Source organism: Eleginops maclovinus, chromosome 20, assembly GCF_036324505.1.
Source record: "Eleginops maclovinus isolate JMC-PN-2008 ecotype Puerto Natales chromosome 20, JC_Emac_rtc_rv5, whole genome shotgun sequence".
NCBI lineage: Eukaryota > Metazoa > Chordata > Actinopteri > Perciformes > Eleginopidae > Eleginops > Eleginops maclovinus.
The window spans coordinates 17,258,767-17,277,755 of record NC_086368.1 but is presented as its reverse complement, the minus strand read 5'-3'; the positions used below and the strand labels follow the sequence as shown (position 1 = coordinate 17,277,755).

The following is an 18,989-nucleotide window of genomic DNA, read 5'->3' as shown; positions in this document are numbered from 1 at the left end:
AGTGTCTGTATGTAGCTGTATGAATGTAAAGCAGGCTGATGCTGGAGGAAAATGTCAAAGATAACAGCTCTGACTGACTTGTCAGGAAATAATTGATTTTATTCAAACATACATTTGGTGAAACACTTAATAAATTGTATGCTCCTCACGGAGGATTTTTTTTAAAGAACATTGTTAACTTGTGAAGAGAAGCCGCCTAAGCTGACTCTCCCCTTGGTTATTAAGCTTAAATGAACTTAACTTTTCCGTCCAGGGTAAAGGTGAAGGAGGTTTTCATGGCGTGTATAGTATAAAACACAGCAGAGTACTATGATCACACTTTGCCCTTAAAGTCTTTTGACATTTTATATTTTTCATAGTGCCAACAACAAAGCCAACAATGAATGCATCCTTCTAACAAGTGTTGTCTGCAGTTGCCAAAGCCTGATATAGCTTATTCCTTGGTGCCATATTCAAAAAAGAATAAAAACAAAATCAATGAGCCACAATATTGTTCCTCCGTGTCATGTTCCTTCATTACCATTAACATGGGCGCTGCAGTTTATTTTGAGGCAATTCCACATACCCCATCCGGCTTCAGTAATTACTCAGTCACACACATGCGGCTGAAAATAGTCCCCAACAAACACACTCTCTACTACTGTTGAGTAATGTTTGCAAAGAACTGCAGGGCCCAGCTGTTTGAGTAACTCATTTTATCTTATTTTGTGTTAATAAAGTGTATATTTTAGATCTATTGAAAAATATACAACAAATAAATCTGTCTCCTGTAGGGGAAGTGTCATTTAATTGATAGACTAATACATTGTTGGTGTTGGTTCTTTCATATGTTGATAATATTAAACGAGAGTATATCAGCCGCTTTATCCTTCACAGCTTGGCACTGATGATGGGTAAATATAATAGATTCACTGATTACTCCTTTTGAACAAGCCTAATGATTCTATATTTATTCTTAAATAATTATATATCATTTATTTATACTAATTATAAGGCACTTTAACCATCCAAGAGATGCTTGAAAGTGGTGATGAACTGACAAGCAGCATAAGAGCCAGAGATCTGACAGTCCCCTGAATGTGTCACTTTGCTAGTGAATCAAAATAAGTATATTATTAAAACATCTGACTATCCGTCCTGAACTGATAATAGGTCAAGCAAGGGGATTGATTTTGCATTCTTATATGCACAAATGCATTTTTTCCAGAAGTCGTGCCACATGAATAGCAAGGTCATTTAAATATGTTGTTTTCTGGTCCCAACGTTGTGGTTAATGAATCTGGAATCGGCTATATTAAGTGTTTAAGCAATCAGTGGAAAACAATCTCAAAAGAAAAATGTCCACCATCCATTACTTGAGTATGCTCTTAGCTGCATGAGGCTTGCAGATTTGTTGCTTTAAGCACCTTAACGGCAGCATTTAATGTGTAAATGACATGGTCATTGTAACTTAGGATGCATTTGATAGCTTATGCCTCCCATAATTATCCTTTTGGTGACACGGACGTGTCAGCAAGGCTGTCCTTCACATCACTGATGCTAACATTGTCTTAAGATTGATATTTTAACTCGAGCCTCTAATGACTAATGGAAGTTAAACGCTTCTGTGCTTGTTGTTAGGCTGCTGTTTTTCAAGGGCTCTCAGGGGTTCTTGGCTTGTTGTTGAGTGCGATATTATGGAACAAATAGCAGGGCTTAATGGTGATGTAGATGATTTAACCGCCCTCAGGGCAATGAAAAAAGGAAAACGATTTTGTACGGCTAGGCGTTGTACAAGGCGTTGTTCTGTAGGTGTTTTGAGGCTTTTATTATCTTTGTGCTTCCTGAGAACATACTCTGATGTAAAATCAGGCAACGTTTCATGTTGTCTCAATGTAAAAATACCTTTTAGATTAAACTCTCTTCATAAAGCGGCTCCTTTTAAACTACTGGTTAATCTATATAATTGCCAGTCACGTGTGTTTTCTTGATTTATGAATGTTGTTTGAGTGCTGTGCAGCTCTCCTCAGCTTCCTCCAGGCCCAGCTCCGACTGTGTTGTGTGCTCTCTTCTATCAGAGATGCTGTGGCTTTAATCCTTTGCCCACAGGGGACGGCTGACATGGAAGAGAGTAAACTGTTGACATGGTGCTGTCTCCTATGCACTGTGATCAAAGAAAGTCCAGCCCTACTGTTTCACAACCTGTCTTCAAATATGCTCCAACTGTCTGCCATGGAGACACCCTCCGTCTCTGTTTCACACTTTGTGTTAACTTCTGATTTTTCCGAGAGTGAATTGATACGTCTGATGATAAAAAAGCATTTTATTATATTAGTAATTTATGACTTCACCCATTTCGCCCCTGTGACCCCCCTCCAAGTAATGAATTTGATTTGGAAAACACTCTATGAAGAGGCTCATGCCATAGTGGAGACCGTTTTTGGAGACAGCAATGCGTCGACTTTAAGTGCAGGGAAAGACTTGGCTTGATGTAGTGCTTAGTTTAATTAATCCCCAGTAATGATGCAACTATTAGTAAGAGCTGTGCTCGTCTTTAAGTAGCTGGAGACGTGTGTGTGTGTGTGTGTGTTTGTGTGTGACTGTGTGTGTGTGTATCTATAACTCACTATCGGGAGGTGGTTTAGCTTCAGGAGTCCGAAGAGTTCTGCGGTTATTGCTGAAATAAACTTTAACCTCATGCAACTGAAGTATGACATACAGTTGTCATTGTTACAGAGTCATGATGCTAGGCATGTATTTACACAATTAAGAGAAGTGATCTCCTGCCAGATGTAAAGATCTGAAACAGATTTATTTTTTGTTTGGACGGGGAAACTCTTAAAACAATATGAAGCTGTTTTGGTAAACAATTTTATGTCATGTATTTAAATATTTAGTGCAGTACCAAATAGTTTGTAGTCCATCTTTACTTTTAAATTCTAAATTACCATACAATTGCTACATGTGTATTTAAATTGTTTTACCTAATATGCACAGTTATAGATAAAGATTTGACACTAATATAACTATTAGTCATATATGTGTAGATTTACATTTACACAATATTTGGAAAACACATTTTCACTGTAAAACATCTGTTTGCTCTCCTGCTTGTTGCACCAAGATGCAAGAAGGAAAAAAGTTGATGTAATGAAATGAGACTCCTTTAATCTGACAATCACTTTATTAAAATTAAGACTTTGTTTGACACATTTTCTACCATGACATCGTAAACTATGATGACAGACATTCAAGGCTTTATTTAAAAACCTCATTAGTACAAATTGGACAAACATAAATTGTGATCAACAAAGTGTCCAAAATAGTTTCAAAAACTGTATTTTGGCATGTTTTGAGTTCTGCTCTGATTTGGAGACAGATCACTGATTTTGTTTGAGTTCTCCCTGCTGTTCCCTTTAGACAGAAACAATCTGCCTACACATTGGTTTGCATCCTCCTAGCAACAGGCAACTTATATTAGCCAATACATCTCCTAGTTTTGAATGCCACAGTGGATTGTGAATGCTTGAAGCAACACGAAACACTCTGTTTTGCTTGAGCACCTGATTGACAGTGGTTATGGCAAGACTTTTTTGTCTCTAGTAGCACAGACTATATTCGTTGTAGAGCACACATTCCCCAATTGATTATTGCAAGTCTGGGATTAGGGACTGTGTATGCTTAAGGACAATTGTTGCCTCTAGCCTTCACTGTAATTCTGTTGACAATGCTTGATTTCTTTCAGGCAATTTGCCCTAAGAAGCTCAAGAGACATTTGTGCCCAGAAGACATGCATCTATTACTGATTGTCTGCACTCCTGGTTACATAGGCTGTCTGCATTTTACAGAATGAGGTTTCCACATAGGAGATAAGCAGGGAAGTTATTGTGTCACTATTACATCCCTGGTAATATTAGGGACATATGGACCATCTTGTCGATTTGGTTGGGACCTCAACACAAAAGAATGATTCATTTAAAGTTGCTCATGACTGTTTCTGCTTTTCTTAAAGTGTTTCCTACTATCTAAAGAGATAGCCTATTTTTTTTACTGTCATGATGAAAAAATTATGTTTCAACTAGGGCTGTACATTCGTCGACTAATTTTTCATTAGCCGATTAGTCAAAAAAAAAAAAGGTCCATCTGCGACCTGCTGCATGTTCTATGACGCGTCAGCCGGAAACCTCCTTAGACTTCATTCAGAGCTGTGCCTTGTCCTAGAGTTATTTTTCCGCGCAGGATATCCAAAGTTTGCGATCCTTCTGAGCATGTAAGGGACGAGCCCCAAAAGGTGACATGCAAACTCCGCTGGAAAAAAAGGTGCCTCCGTATCCACACCATCATAACAAAACACAGAGCTTTATTATCCCCGACAACGTGTGTTCCTTTCTCAGACTCGGGGGGGAAAACAGTAGCAGTGAGCCAGACAGTACCCTAGCTTTGTATCAACATATATAAACCTATAATATATAATCATTCTGAGCTCAGAATGACATGCGCTTTCTACATGTAGGCTACATTTAAATTTATTTTTCAATGGTTAATTTTTACAGTTGTATTTTATATTTCAGCACAACATACCATCCTGTTAAAATAAAGTTCTTTATGAGCCTTTGAAACTGAAAACATTTTGGGAGAAAAAAAAAGTATTGTTTTCTTTTCTTTTCATAAATCATAATATATCAGATAATCGTGAGACTATTAGTCGACGAATCGCCTGAATGGAGGACTATTAGTCGACTAATCGCCTGAATGGAGGACTATTAGTCGACTAATCGCCTGAATGGAGGACTATTAGTCGACTACAACAATCTTTTGTGGAGTGCAGCCCTAGTTTCAACGGCTGACCCAAACCCAACCTCTCTGCAGCTGGTTGATACTAGTTTTTGTTGGCATTAGTTTACTGTCATGCGTCTACCTGGGCGTGGTTGACTGAAATAAAGGGAAACCACAGCACTTTATTTATTCAGCCCTATCGGACTCTTGACTTTTGCATGTACTCCGTATTTGTGTTGTATCCTTCCTGCATAAAGCTTTTATTAAACAAACACTCAAAGACAATCTCTTGACTTGAAGAAGGCTTTATTTGCCAAATAATATTTCCACCTCAAGGCTCCTCCTGTTTCTGAAGATCCCTGGTGGTGATGATCATTACCAACCATTAAGGCATTGTGTCAAATGATGGCACCTGGACTCAAAGCAAAGGTTTTGTTCTAGTTTTTTGGAACACATTTTCAACACTGTTGCTCCTGCTTCAGTTTTTAGTTTGGTAGACTAACTGAAATCAGCCATAATAGCCAGGCCAAGTACTAGGTAAAAGTTATTAAAATATGTGTCAGTCTCTGTCAGCTCTGGGCGTTTTAAGTCCCTCCAAAGAGTGGCCGCAACAGCTGCAATTTGCCAGGAGATTTGAGGCAATTTCACTGAATGTTTCTATTAAACTGAAGTAAAGAGATACTTTTGCTGAATCTACAATTTGGGGGATACTGCATATAGGACTTTTATGTAAGTGTTGCATTTAAAGCCTATTAGTTTGAACTCGGATGACTAAAAAACCCTCAATTCTTGTTCATATTATTAATATATTATAATAATATATTATTATTTAGACATTATTAATGCCATTTTACTAGTCAATGCCTTTTTAAATAAAAACTAAAAAACTTGCAATTGATGACTACAGTATGGTAAAGATCAGAATTTTTAAAACTGATCATCGCATTGGCATCATCGCAGTACTGCTGAAAGTTGACAAAAGATGATATTGAGTTATTGGCATGTCCAAGCAGATAGGGTAAGGAACCGTGTGCAGTGTCAAAGTTAGACTCATTACACATCCATCCATCACCTCGACCTTCATGCTCTCAGTATTTTGTGCAGCTGCGATGCTGGTACACTTTGTCCTGCAGTGGCACCAAACATTGTAAACCTAACATGTCTTGCAGAATTTCAATGGAGGCTGGACTTTGGCTCATTATTTTCTTTATAAATCTCTCACTATGTCGCCATTTACGTTTTATCATGCATGTTTAGTAGATTGTTGGATACGTTGCCAAAGTATTTGCTCCAACTGAAATTTACACTTTTCTTCCGTCTGCCTCCCACAGTTGAATCTGGTGGCCAACCTCACCTTGCCGGAGATAGGCACCATGTGAACACAGGCGTAATGAGGGAGAGGAGGTCAGCAGGTGACCCCTACTGGTCCTATTCAGGTGAGCTCTCATTTGTGCACCGAGCAGAGCCCTCAGTAGGAGGGGAAATGCATTTCTTTGACTTGTTCACCTCTGCTGTAGCTTGCCTATAATACTCCTATTTTTTTCTCTAGAATTTTTCTGGAAAACCGTTGTTTTAAATGTATTTAATAATACACCTCAGTGTATGTTTGCATTGCACTTACATTACTACCTCTAGAGGCTAATGCACTGGAAAGAAAATAAGCTGCATGCTGCATAGTGAGTTAATGTTTATGTTGTAGCCAATTGCACCTTGCAAATGCAGAGATAATTCAAATGTATTTCTTTATTCTCTTGTGTGGGTTAGGCAAACAGTTCTGTGGATTGAATTGCATGACGATCAATGAAATAGCATGTCATTTAATTCAATGCTTGTAATTAGTTCTGAACCTTCTCTGCTTCTAAATGAAATGGTTACAAGTACAAACAGGAGGCATACAAGACGATTATGACCTTTATGTCATAGTTGTCTAAGTTGTTGTATTATTGATATTAAGGCTTTAGGTTCAGCAGCAGAGTTATACACTCAAGAAGGTATTTTCAAATCAATGTAGCAAAATAGGTGTGAAAATATTTTTGCCAACACACATGTGAGAAGTTTAAAGTTTTATATTTTAAATGTACACAGTATTTTGTATACACAGCAAATATCTTATGGAATTCTACAGTCTAATGCTTTACATACCAACATGCAGTATTTTTCTATTTTTTCTATTTTCGTATTAACTCACTTACAAAACAAATGTTTGGATGCTTAAAGTTTGTTAAAAAAAAAGGAAATCGATGACAAGAAAAAGCTCCTTCTGCATTATACATTTTTGTATGTTAAATAGTATGATGCTATGTGGCAGGACTGTGCCGACACCCTGATGCAGTTTTTGACCGGGAACATTTATGACAAACACACATCAATGTTCTTTGAGAGCACTGCTTCACATTCAGCTATACACATTTAAACAGCGAAAACACAGCCCTCAGTTGGCCATTGAGCAGCTCCAGTGGGAAATAGGGGTTATGTGCTTTGATCGAGGGCAACTTGCTGGAAGAGCTCAGGAAGGGAGGAGCAGTCGGGAAAATTATATTTACAGGTTTCAAGGTCCAAAAACACCCCCCAGCAAATAACTAACTTGGTCCCTCTGCTCTTGGAATGAATCACAGCTCTGAAAATTATTATACTGATGGAATATTTTGTCTTTGCTGTTCCCATGGTTTTAGGCTAGAAAATGCAAATACGAAAAGAGTGCAGTGAACAGCGAAATGTTTATGTTTTTCCCAAAAAAGTGTATACATTTGTTCATGATATTAGTGGTCAGTGTTTTACCAGGGCTATAGAACACTGTGAGAACCCATAGCTGCATTATACTACATTATATCTTCCTTGTATGGTGGCATCATAACTTTTCTTTTGTGCAGATCTTTGTCTTTAGTTAGCAATTGCTTAAAAAGGACCACATTTTCAGAAGGACCAAATCTCCATTGGGACTCGATCTTTATCTAGATGATGTTCTGCTTGAGACATCAGACTTTATTCATACTTGGTTCATGTGCTTGCTCTCTGAAATTCTAGGGTCGTGTGTATTTTATTTGACAGAATGCTGTGTATAATCATGTAAACAGTCAGAGCTGCAGGCTGTTTTAACACCTACTAATATTTTCTAACCCATTGGGAAAACGTTTTGTTTGTGAGCTGTTTGAAAGAATAGGAAGGCTGGCAATTTGGAGAAGATAGTATCTGTTAATGTTTAAGATTTTTATATACTGCTGGACAAAAATGAACAATATTCGGTTAGGGAATTGGCGGTCTTGGGTTGATTTTGGACATTCATTTCAGGCTGTGCAGAGCACAAATTCCAACCAGCATAGGCAGCTGGCTGATTGTACTGAGAAAAAGGGAAGCATTGAGGGAACACAGAAATGTCCATTGCTTTGGAAAGGTAATTAGTGGCTAAGGCTGTGAATGGGGGGCAGACAAGCGTGACTTAGCAGCTAAATGGTTATTAAGGGCATTTGCTCCGTGCAAGTGAGTGTAAAAGAAATGCACACAGTAGGGTCAGACTAAAGCTAGAGGGTACTGGTGCAAGCAGGCAAAAGCTGTATGAGCCAGACACATATAGAGTACATAACATACGGGAGCATATCAACCATTGTTTCAGCCAGACTCTCCACGCCCTTCTCTGTGTATCCTTCAGTCTACTAACTTCTTGTGGGGAGAGCCTATGAAGAATGTGGAACAATATTAGCGTCAGAAACTGGTGAAGTAGAACATACAATAAAGTCCACCAATTTGGAACATTTCCTGAATCCTTATTTAGTTCTTATTAGATTTAAAGGTTTCAATGTGCACCCAATAACAATAATTGCTAAGTAACCCTTTAATTGTTTGTTGATATACAGTGGGGCAAAAAAGTATTTAGTCATCCTAGTCAAGTTCTCCCATTTAAAAAGATGAGAGAGGCCTGTAATTGTTATCATAGGTATACCTCAACTATGAGAGACAAAATGAGAAAAGATGAGAATGAGATTTCTGGTTCTCACAGACCTGTAACTTCTTCTTTAAGAGGCTCCTCTGTCCTCCACTCGTTACCTGTATTAATGGCACCTTTTTGAACTCGTTATCAGTATAAAAGACACCTGTCCACAACCTCAAACAGTCATACTCCAAACTACACTATGGCCAAGACCAAAGAGCTGTCAAAGGAGACCAGAGACAAAAATGTAGACCTGCACCAGGCTGGGAAAACTGAATCTGCGATAGGTAAGCAGCTTGGTGTGAAGAAATCAACTGTGGGAGCAATTATTAGAAAATGGAAGACATACAAGACCACTGCTAATCTCCCTCGATCTGGGGCTCCACGCAAGATCTCACCCCGTGGGGTCAAAATGATCACAAAAACGGTGAGCAAAAATCCCAGAACCACACGGGGGGACCTAGTGAATGACCTGCAGAGAGCTGGGACCAAAGTAACAGAGGCTACCATCAGTAACACACTACGCCGCCAGGGACTTAAATCCTGCAGTTCCAGACGTGTCCCCCTGCTTAAGCCAGTACATGTCCTGGCCCGTCTGAAGTTTCGCTAGAGGGAATTTGGATGATCCAGAAGAGGATTGGGAGAATGTCATATGGTCAGATGAAACCAAAATAGAACTTTTTGGTAAAAACTCAACTCGTCGTGTTTGGAGGAGAAAGAATGCAGAGTTGCATCCAAAGAACACCATACCTACTGTGAAGCATGAGGGTGGAAACATCATGCTTTGGGGCTGTTTTTCTGCAAAGGGACCAGGACGACTGATCCGTGTAAAGGAAAGAATGAATGGGGCCATGTATCGTGAGATTTTGAGTGAAAACCTCCTTCCATCAGCAAGGGCACTGAAGATGAAGCGTGGCTGGGTCTTTCAGCATGACAATGATCCCAAACACACCGCCAGGGCAACGAAGGAGTGGCTTCGTAAGAAGCATTTTCAAGGTCCTGGAGTGGCCTAGATCCAGATCTCAACCCCATAGAAAATATTTGGAGGGAGTTGAAAGTCTGTGTTGCCCAGCGACAGCCCCAAAACATCACTGCTTTAGAGGAGATCTGCATGGAGGAATGGGCCAAAATACCAGCAACAGTGTGTGAAAACCTTGTGAAGACTTACAGAAAACGTTTGACCTCTGTCATTGCCAACAAAGGGTATATAACAAAGTATTGAGATGAACTTTTGTTATTGACCAAATACTTATTTTCCACAATCATTTGAAAATAAATCCTTTAAAAATCAGACAATGTGATTTTCTGGATTTTTTTCTCATTCTGTCTCTCATAGTTCTCATCTTTTTAAATGGGAGAACTTGCACAATTGGTGGCTGACTAAATACTTTTTTGCCCCACTGTATGACATAATGGTTTGCAATGGTTTAACATTATGTAATGATAAGTATGTCAGTATCAGTTTATAAATACATTCCATAGTTTTCATGGTAGGAGAGGTTGCCCTTGCATTTTGCACATTTGCACTTTAAGTGCAATGGGAGCTCTCATCATTTCAAGACATGTCACTGTCCTGTTTGCTTTGGTTATGAACCTTATTGTAAGTATACTCAAAACTTACACCCTGACATTTGATTAAAAGTTATTTAGTGTGTGTGTGTGTGTGTGTGTGTGTGTGTGTGTGTGTGTGTGTGTGTGTGTGTGTGTGTGTGTGTGTGTGTGTGTGTGTGTGTGTGTGTGTGTGTGTGTGTGTGTGTGTGTGTGTGTGTGTGTGTGTGTGTGTGTGCGCGCGCATGTAGAGGCATTTTTCATAAGAGGGATGATATCGTGCTAACCGTTAGACTCCCACAGGAACAGGGCTATGCATCATTCTCCCCCTTTTTATATCTCTGCAGGTTTTCACATCTTCTCCGTTGGTTCCGCAGGCTTCCTTTAGAGGTTGTTTTATATTTTTGGCCAATATAAGCAGTAGGTTGCTTTTGATTGCGCTCTTGTTGATTTATTGTTCTAGTTTAATTACAGCATAACAGTTGGAGTACCTTAATGTGCATTTGCAGAAGCATTGTGCTTAATCCCCTCGAACAGTGTGTAGATTGAAAAAGGAAGAAAAAAACAAAGCACAAAAATAATGGCATAAGATTTATAAAGATGTTGATTAGAACTCTTGAGATAGTCTATACTTGATTTTAGTTTTCGCTGCATTATGAGATTTCTTTAAGTCGCTGAATTAACTTGCATGTCCTTCCAGACAGAGATGAAGCAATTAGTCCTTCTGAAAGATTTATGTTCTCGCTGTGCTCACTGTGAGAACTAATGATTTGTTAGAAAAAATGCCAACTGTGTATTAGGGGAAATTGAATATGCAGTAAAGAGCATGGTATTCTACATCCACAAATGAATAATCTAGCAATTAAAAGCTCTACACCTCCAGTGATTTTTCACATTCATAAATCTAAGCTCTGTGCTTTGTATTGATAGCGCTCCTCCTGCAGCAGTCATGGGTGTTTGGATGGAAGCCATCCTGACAAGCTGTTGTAGCCGCTGAAAGAGCCTGCGATTGTCTGATACGTGTGGATTATATTTCCCCTCAGCCTGACTGTTTTATTCCACTTCACTGAGGTTTCCCGTGATCATTACCAATCTTTCCACTCATGTCTCACATAATGAAGTGAATGAAGTGTCATTTTCAATCAATTGCTATGTTGATCCAACTTAATTAGTACGTTAGAGGATACATAACAAGATTAGGTAACTCACTGTTCTTGATTACCAGGGCTGTTTGTTTTGGCTTTGAATTAACCTTCTATTCTACTGCGGTACCCTGTTTTTGTAGTTCCACTACTTTAGTTTTATCACATTATGCTCTTTTTATTCATGGATAAAAAAAAGCTAAAATCGCCCTGATGGATGTTGATTTAGACTCGATGACTCATTATTCCGTAGTTGGACAATGAATCTTATTAACATACATCTTTGAAGAGACACAGTTATTTAGACCAAGTTTTTAGGTTGATTTCAAAATGTGACTTTGTGTCTTAGATTAGTTTGTTTTAGCATGGTAAAACCTACATTTCATAGAAGGTTTCAATTGGAGTGCCTTGTGAAGGCAGTGCACTTTGTCTCTTGCGACTTGACACCCCCCTTACAAAGACTAGAGGGAAAAGAGCTATGCCATGTTGTCATGGTGCCCGACAGAAGGAGCTCAGCCTCCTGGAGGTATAATGAATCGTAAGGAGGATTGCTCCCGGTAGACATACATGTATGAGAAGCACTTGACTTTAAAGCAAAGCTCTCTGACTATGAGGCTGTGAAGGGGGTATGCATGCAGAGTAAAGTATGGGGCATAATATACATGGATACAGAGACATGCTCATCCGGGAAGATACAAATGCCAGCCCTAGCAAAGGTTTCCCTGCAAGTTTTTCTAATGAGAAAGAAAAGTGATTTTTGCCATAGCTCCAAAGATCTTGCCACGCTCCTATCATTGAAATCAGATTTGTTTTAAAGTAATTATGTTTTGCTCCTGATTGTTCAGAGACAATCACATAATTACTATTAAAGCTATTGTGATGAATCATGTTGCTGTCAAATTGAACACAAAGCAATTGCTCACCAGATTTCGTCCAGAATAAGGTTCTTGAATGGCAGCTGAAAATAACAGTTCAATTAAATGTCCAATTATCATTCAGACCAATGACATTACAATGAACTGCGCAATATTTCCTGCAGTTTTCCAAAGTGTCTGTAAGAAATATCAATCTCAGAAGGGGGTGTTTTTTGCAGCAGTTTTGCATTACCAAGTACAAAAAGTGTACATATGACGCTTCTTAGGCGAACATTTGCCATCACTCGACCACAGCGACCTCAATCCATTCACATTAAATGTCAATCTTTTCAAACCTTGCATTGATTGTTGCTTCCCTAACTGATGCACCAAGCCTGTAAAGCTTTGGCTCTACCCACCAACCTCATGCTGTTAAATGTAGTTAAGGTCCTAAAGCAATAGGTTGTTCTTGATCTTTTCAATCACAAAGACACTGTAGATTTCTGTTTTTCTGGTGTCCTATTTTCAATGACAGATGTGTGGCAGCTGAAAAAATGCTTCAGAATGGTTGAGCATTTTTTCTATCACACAATTGGTAACTCTTACTGCGGTTAGTATTTGGCAAAATGCTATAATATACTAAATTGAGTGCAATTCTTCTCAGGATTTTTAGGGCAACAAACTCTGATAGGGTATGATAAGCGTCAAACAACCTTCAACAATTGTTTTTTTTTTCAAGCCTGCAGACTCCCGGTAAAATAACAAACATCATTGCCAGTTGACACGTGACAGGTGTTTACAAAAGCAGCAAATGTGTCACAATCAACCCCTGAATTGTCACCTCCTAGCTACTTTAATCCCCTTGAGGCAAATGTGTGATATTTGGGTTGTATATCTTATACAAGTTTTTGTTGCAATTGTCTCATTTACAGTTCAATGCCTCAGAACTTTTGAACTCCATGTACCCCTCCAGCAACATTGCTCTACTGCCTCCGATAGCCACTTCTGGACTTGATTAATTTACTCCTCCTGGGAGAACAGAGAGAGATTCATCTATCTTACACCCTGCATTCATAGCCATTCTCTGTGATGATGGAAGCTTAACACAACATCATCTATATTCCTCCAGTCCTGCCAACGTGTTGTAGCAACCTGTAGTTGTACCTGCACTCATTTTCTGAGAAAATGAGAGGTGCAGGAACACTAATTATTAAAAATGAATTTAGCTGGGGCCCAAGATGACTCATTATTCATCTTGGTTATTGCTAGCAGTTTGGATCAGCCTTCGTGTGCCAGAATTGGTCAATTTGTCTCTGTCAGGGGTAGGCCCTTGACAGATGTGCCAATATGGCTGCCCAAGTTCTGTGCTGGGGGAGAGGCATCTTAATTTTCCATGATGTATCATGCTGGCAGCAACCAATTTAGCAGAATTGAGCTCCAAATCATCTTACTTCCCACTGCTTCTGCCAACCTGTTTCCTTTCTCTATATGAGGTAAATATATTAAAGATGGAAATAAATTAGGGTTTCCTGTGCCCTGAGCTAATACTGTATCAGTGAGGTTTTCTTAGAGTTGATTGTTTGTATTGTCACATTGGCATATCAGGAGAACAGTGTGTTGGGCTGGTGCCGCCACGATCCAAAGCCCAAAGCAGAGCAGCTACCAAAAATAGTCAAATCTCTGGTTTCGCAGTTTAGGGCAGATTGATGTATTGGGCCGACGGGTTTGTTGTGTAAACCTAATTAATTTAATTTCAGGTGTCACATGGCGTTGGTGTGCCTTGTGGCAGCATATTAGGCCTAGTTGGTGGCTCGGGTCCAACATAATGGATGTGGACACGCTTGGCCTGCTGGGACTGCAATATTGAAGAAGTATGAGATTGCCAGCCCACATGTTTCCTCTCTAATGTGGTTATGTTGATGAGCCGAAATGAGCTAGCTAGCAGCTCAGCAAATTTTTAAACTCATAATCATGATGACTTACTTTGTAATGACTACGTACCCCCCAAGAGGTGAGTAGTTAACTACAGGGGGAAAGGCCAGAACAGTGGCATGATGGCACAATGTTGGAGAAACTGCAATGCTTTGTTTGACAATCATGTTCGAATGCTGAGAGGTCTGAAAATGGCACTTAAACCTGAGAAGTAACTATATAGAAGAAAATTGATGCGTTATAGTACTGCAGTACTTCTCGATCACTGACTTTCCCAGGCTTCTTAGATCATTTATCCTTGTGTGACTACCTCTAGTTTACTGAATTACACTGCTAACTATCGATTCCTGTCTGGATTCTAAATTATAAGGACACTTGCTGTGTAAACATGAAGCCATTGTTGTCCCTGCTTAGCTTGCAGAACAACTGCAACATGGAAGAGTAATGGCTGCTGGGAGAGTGAGCTGAGCTTAGGGAGGGCAATAGCTCAGGGTGGTTCAAGCCTTATTTTTCTACTGCTTTATTTTGTGGGTTAATGGTGCCTGTGGAGTGGATGATATGGTTTGGGAGGGAAGAAAAGACAGTTATCCAAACATATAGATTAGATATGTAATAGCCCGAATATTCCATCTATGAGTTGGGGTTGCTTTAATTATGTATGTATAAACTCATCAAAACAATAACATCTGAAACCTTTTCAGCCACTGTCTTTCTGCAAACTCCGACATTTATGTTAATTTAGGGCTATCCAGCTTCATATTCTAACAGCAGCCGGCAGAACGAAAGTCTGTTCATTCTTTTGCCACTCTTTGTTTTGTTTAATCTCATGACATATTTAACAGGGAGCTAATACTGTACCTGTAAGGGGTAATACATAATGTAGAGGAATCAAAAAGTATTGGTGTAAGCTGCACTTTGAGTATTTGCAAAAATAAGTTCAGGCAATTTTAAAATAACCCTCACAGATTTTCTGTTTATTTCTTCTGTTTCTAAAACTCAGAGCTGAAAATTGTACTTCATTCAGCAAAAGTAGGCAGGATATACAAATGGACCTTTTGATTTACTGAGTAGAAATAATCCTGATGTTGGAAACATTTTGAGTGTGCTATTGTGTCCAGCTTGCTGAAATATATAAATGGAGCCATTTTTTTGTTACTTCCTTTTAATTACATTTTAAGCCCCACGCAGCAGAGGGAGACTTTGAAGTCAGAGGGCAAATGACCATTTTGTCAGTTTTCCATGCGCACTTCCTCTGCGATGCCATTAGCTAGCAGCTGTGGTAACAACAAGCCCATATATATATTTCATTTAGGCGGCACAGACAGCAAGCTGGGCTTTCTCATTTCTAGCATGTGTCTAATGTTTAAAGAAGCAAACAGAGTCCACATTTTAACTTTACCCCTTTTATTTCTATGTCCATACCCAGCAGATACCTGCCCAAAGGATCTTTAATTATGAATTGAGTACACCAATCTTACCCAGCATTCACCTCTCCTCTGGAGTCAATTTTTGGTTCCTCTATGCAAGCTCCCTCCTCCTTTCTATCCTTTAATTTCCCTCGTCATATGTCTTTCCTAATGCTGGCCGCATCTCAATTCTGAGCAGGGGTTTGCATGTGGATGCTATGGGGGTAGTGGGGAGGGTGTGACACAAGAGTGGATTAAGTCTGAATTTAAAATGGCTGCTTGCTGTGCTTAGCTCAACACTCATCTGGGGGATGTGGTCATGTGCTATCTTGTGATTTGTGGCCTAATTAGTGGTTTTGGGGTACCCAAGACTAGGACAAACCTGCACAGATTCTCTCTCCAGTGCACTCAGTTTTAATTTCTTCCACTCTCTTGCTTCTGTGTGTCTACTGACTGACACATGTACCCACATATGCACACACACTCCCACTCTCAAGCTGTAGAAATGCTCGCAAAGGATGACTGTGAAACCACGCAGGGAATAGGCAGTGGGTTAGCTGTGTAGATAGAGGCTCTCAATTCAGCCAATTGAATAAATACAATATGTTTAGTCAAACCTTAGGTCAGAGTGCACAGGTGCAAAATGGAAAGATAATGCAGATATAATTGATGCTTACATTCTTCAAAAAATAAGTGAAGTTAAGATGCACTCTGACTTTCTGCTTTAGTCTGTAGCCAGCGTATCTCACGCTAATGACTGGATTGACTTGGACTTTTCTGTTTTCAGTCGTGATCTCTCTGCAGAGAGTTCATTTAACAAAGAGGAAGGCACATATTAAATGTGGAGACTTTGTGACCTTGGCTATACAGCCACCACCATTGTCCAAACTTTTGCTATATACAACCGTTCAGCTGTGTCATCTAGCCAAGACCCCGTTGATTAAGAGGTAATGGTGTATTAAGGAGACTATAAGGGCTTCTCACTTGGTTCAATGGTATTTTGCTTTGCCTTCAATACCTTACTCTATTTTCATCAATCTTATCCGTCACTGAGTGAAAATACTTTTCTTTAGGTAGTTCATCTAGGTAAAGCTATAGCAAGATTTCTAATTTAATTGTTCATTTTACATATTTTTCATTTTTGTCAGTCTCTGTTCTAGTGTGTTAGCCTGTGTTGTGCACATTTGTGTATTTCTGTTTCAACTAATAGAGGAATAGAATAGCTCATAAGCCTTCAGAAGATAATTACAATGTCAGGGCCGTGCATGGAGCTCCGTATCAGTCCCAGACAGCTTGTGTACATGTGATTCGCAGAGCTGATCTCCACTTTGATGAAAGATGAAAATCTGAGTTTACATCGCATACTCCTCCTCCCCTCCCAATGTCATTGACAATCTGAATCTGATATTGAAAATGGTAACTAATATTAGACACAACCTGTGTTCTCCACACATATTGTGAAGAACACATGTTGTTTGTATTGCACAATATGAATTTAACTACCATGTAACAATACCACGAGGGGAGATAAGCTTTTATAACACGGGCAATTTAGGGAGGATTATTGAGACACTTGCCGGTTTTCACACTTGCAGTGTCAAATTGGCACTGTAGGTCCAAACAATCAAAATAGCAGCTTTCACAAAATAACATGTACAGGCTGGCACAATAAAATACCAGATAACATGTCATCTAAGGGTTCACAGTGTGGGTGGAGATCTTTCACCTCTACCTGCTGACTGTGGCTAATGGTCTGCTTAGTGGTGACCTCATGCTGTGAGGCCATCCTGATGCTGTGACAGGCAGGTAAGTGAGAGGCCTCTGTGTGTCTCACAACCTCTGTCCCCCAGGAGACAGCAGCCTGCCTGTCTCCTTATGCCTGTCCTGGTTTATCGCTCCGCAGTGACCCACAGTAAACTCATCGTCCTGCCTTGCGTCGTCCCTCAGTAAAGGGAACGAGTGCCCTCTGGCAGGCATCTACTGGCGCTCATTCTGCCCTCCCTGTCTGCTGTCCAGCTGCTTTATGCAACAATTGGGACACGATTGGTTCTGTCATGTTTGGGATGTGTTTGGCATTTTAGCCAGGCTAGCTGCACGACTATGGGGATGGCAGTGCGTGAATGCATGCTGTTCCACCACTGTGGTCCACACTCAAATATGTCATGGATGGATTGCCATGAAATTTCATACACATGTCCAGGGTGGCGTGCGGATGACTCCTACTGCTTTTGTGATTCCTCATTTTTCTTCTAACTAAAATGTCTCAACAACTGTTGAATGGTTTGCCATGAAACTCAGTGTACACATTTCCGTTGGGATACGTTTGTGATTATTTTACTCGTCCTCTAGCATCATCATTAAGACCACACACAAAATGTCCAACTCCATTCTCAGAATCCACTATTTGTGTTTAGTCCTGATAAGCAAATGTAAATATACAAAAGCCCATAACATTATTCCTGCTTAACATTGGGATTTTAGCACGATGATTTTAGCAGTTACGTCAAAGCTCCAGTGTGCGAGTACATCCCTGCAGATCTGAAGGACATGTGACAGTAAGCAATAGTCAAGATGGTCATTTGGCTTGAGTAATGTAAAGTAGCAAGCATTGATGGGGAGTTTTGGACGATGAGAAAAAAATGCCTTTTTTAACTAAAACATAATATCATGAACATGATAAGAATTTCCCTCTTCTTAAACCAAATGCATAGAGAAAATTGACAAAGAGAAAATCTTCCAGAGTTTAAGGATTGCGCTTATACCGAATTGGACTTAAATTATTTAATGACTCTCACCAGTGAGCTGAGAAAGTGGTTGCTGGGTGCTTGCTATTACAGTCAGGGATGGAAGTTCATAGCTTAGTCAAATTTTCTAGAGCAAAAGAAGAGATAATTAAACCAATTGATGTAGCTGCTTAAATGCATGAGGGTAAGGGAGCTCATAAAGAGGTGATGGCTGAGAGTGAAATAAGGGGCTAACTGAAGAGAAGCGTAACAATAGAAGTAGATGGAAAGAGAGATGTGTCAAATTAAAGATGGATTATATTATACTTTTGGTGTGCGTGCGTGTGGCACTGTCTACAGGGCCCTCTTTGGTTCAGTTTAAAGCAACATATTTGTTGTTTCCTCTGGGTACCAAATAAATACATATTGTACATCACCACACATGGTAATATCCTATCCGCTTCATCCTCAGTGCTCCATCTCCATTTTAATAACTGCTGAAGTACCCACTAATTATTCCGTAATACAATATTGACTGTGATTTGAATACAATTGCTATTTCTTATATTAAAACGTCCATCATACGACCAGCTGCAGGACATTTATGACTGCTGAGGTTAGCGTCTGTGCTTCCGACAGTTAGCTGATATGAAACAGTTGCCCTTGGACAAAGCGGAGTAATGTAGCGTCACTAATCAGTGTTT

General features: G+C 39.6%; 1 protein-coding gene across 1 annotated transcript in view; it reads left to right on the top strand.

Moving 5' to 3' along the window:
* ca16b (carbonic anhydrase XVI b) overlaps positions 1 to 18,989 on the top strand; it is an 87,640-nt gene that overhangs the window by 13,930 nt on the left and 54,721 nt on the right. The window contains exon 2 of the mRNA XM_063911063.1: positions 6,087 to 6,191. Within this exon, the coding sequence (XP_063767133.1) occupies positions 6,087 to 6,191 (105 nt within the window). The remainder of the gene's footprint in view (positions 1 to 6,086; positions 6,192 to 18,989) is intronic.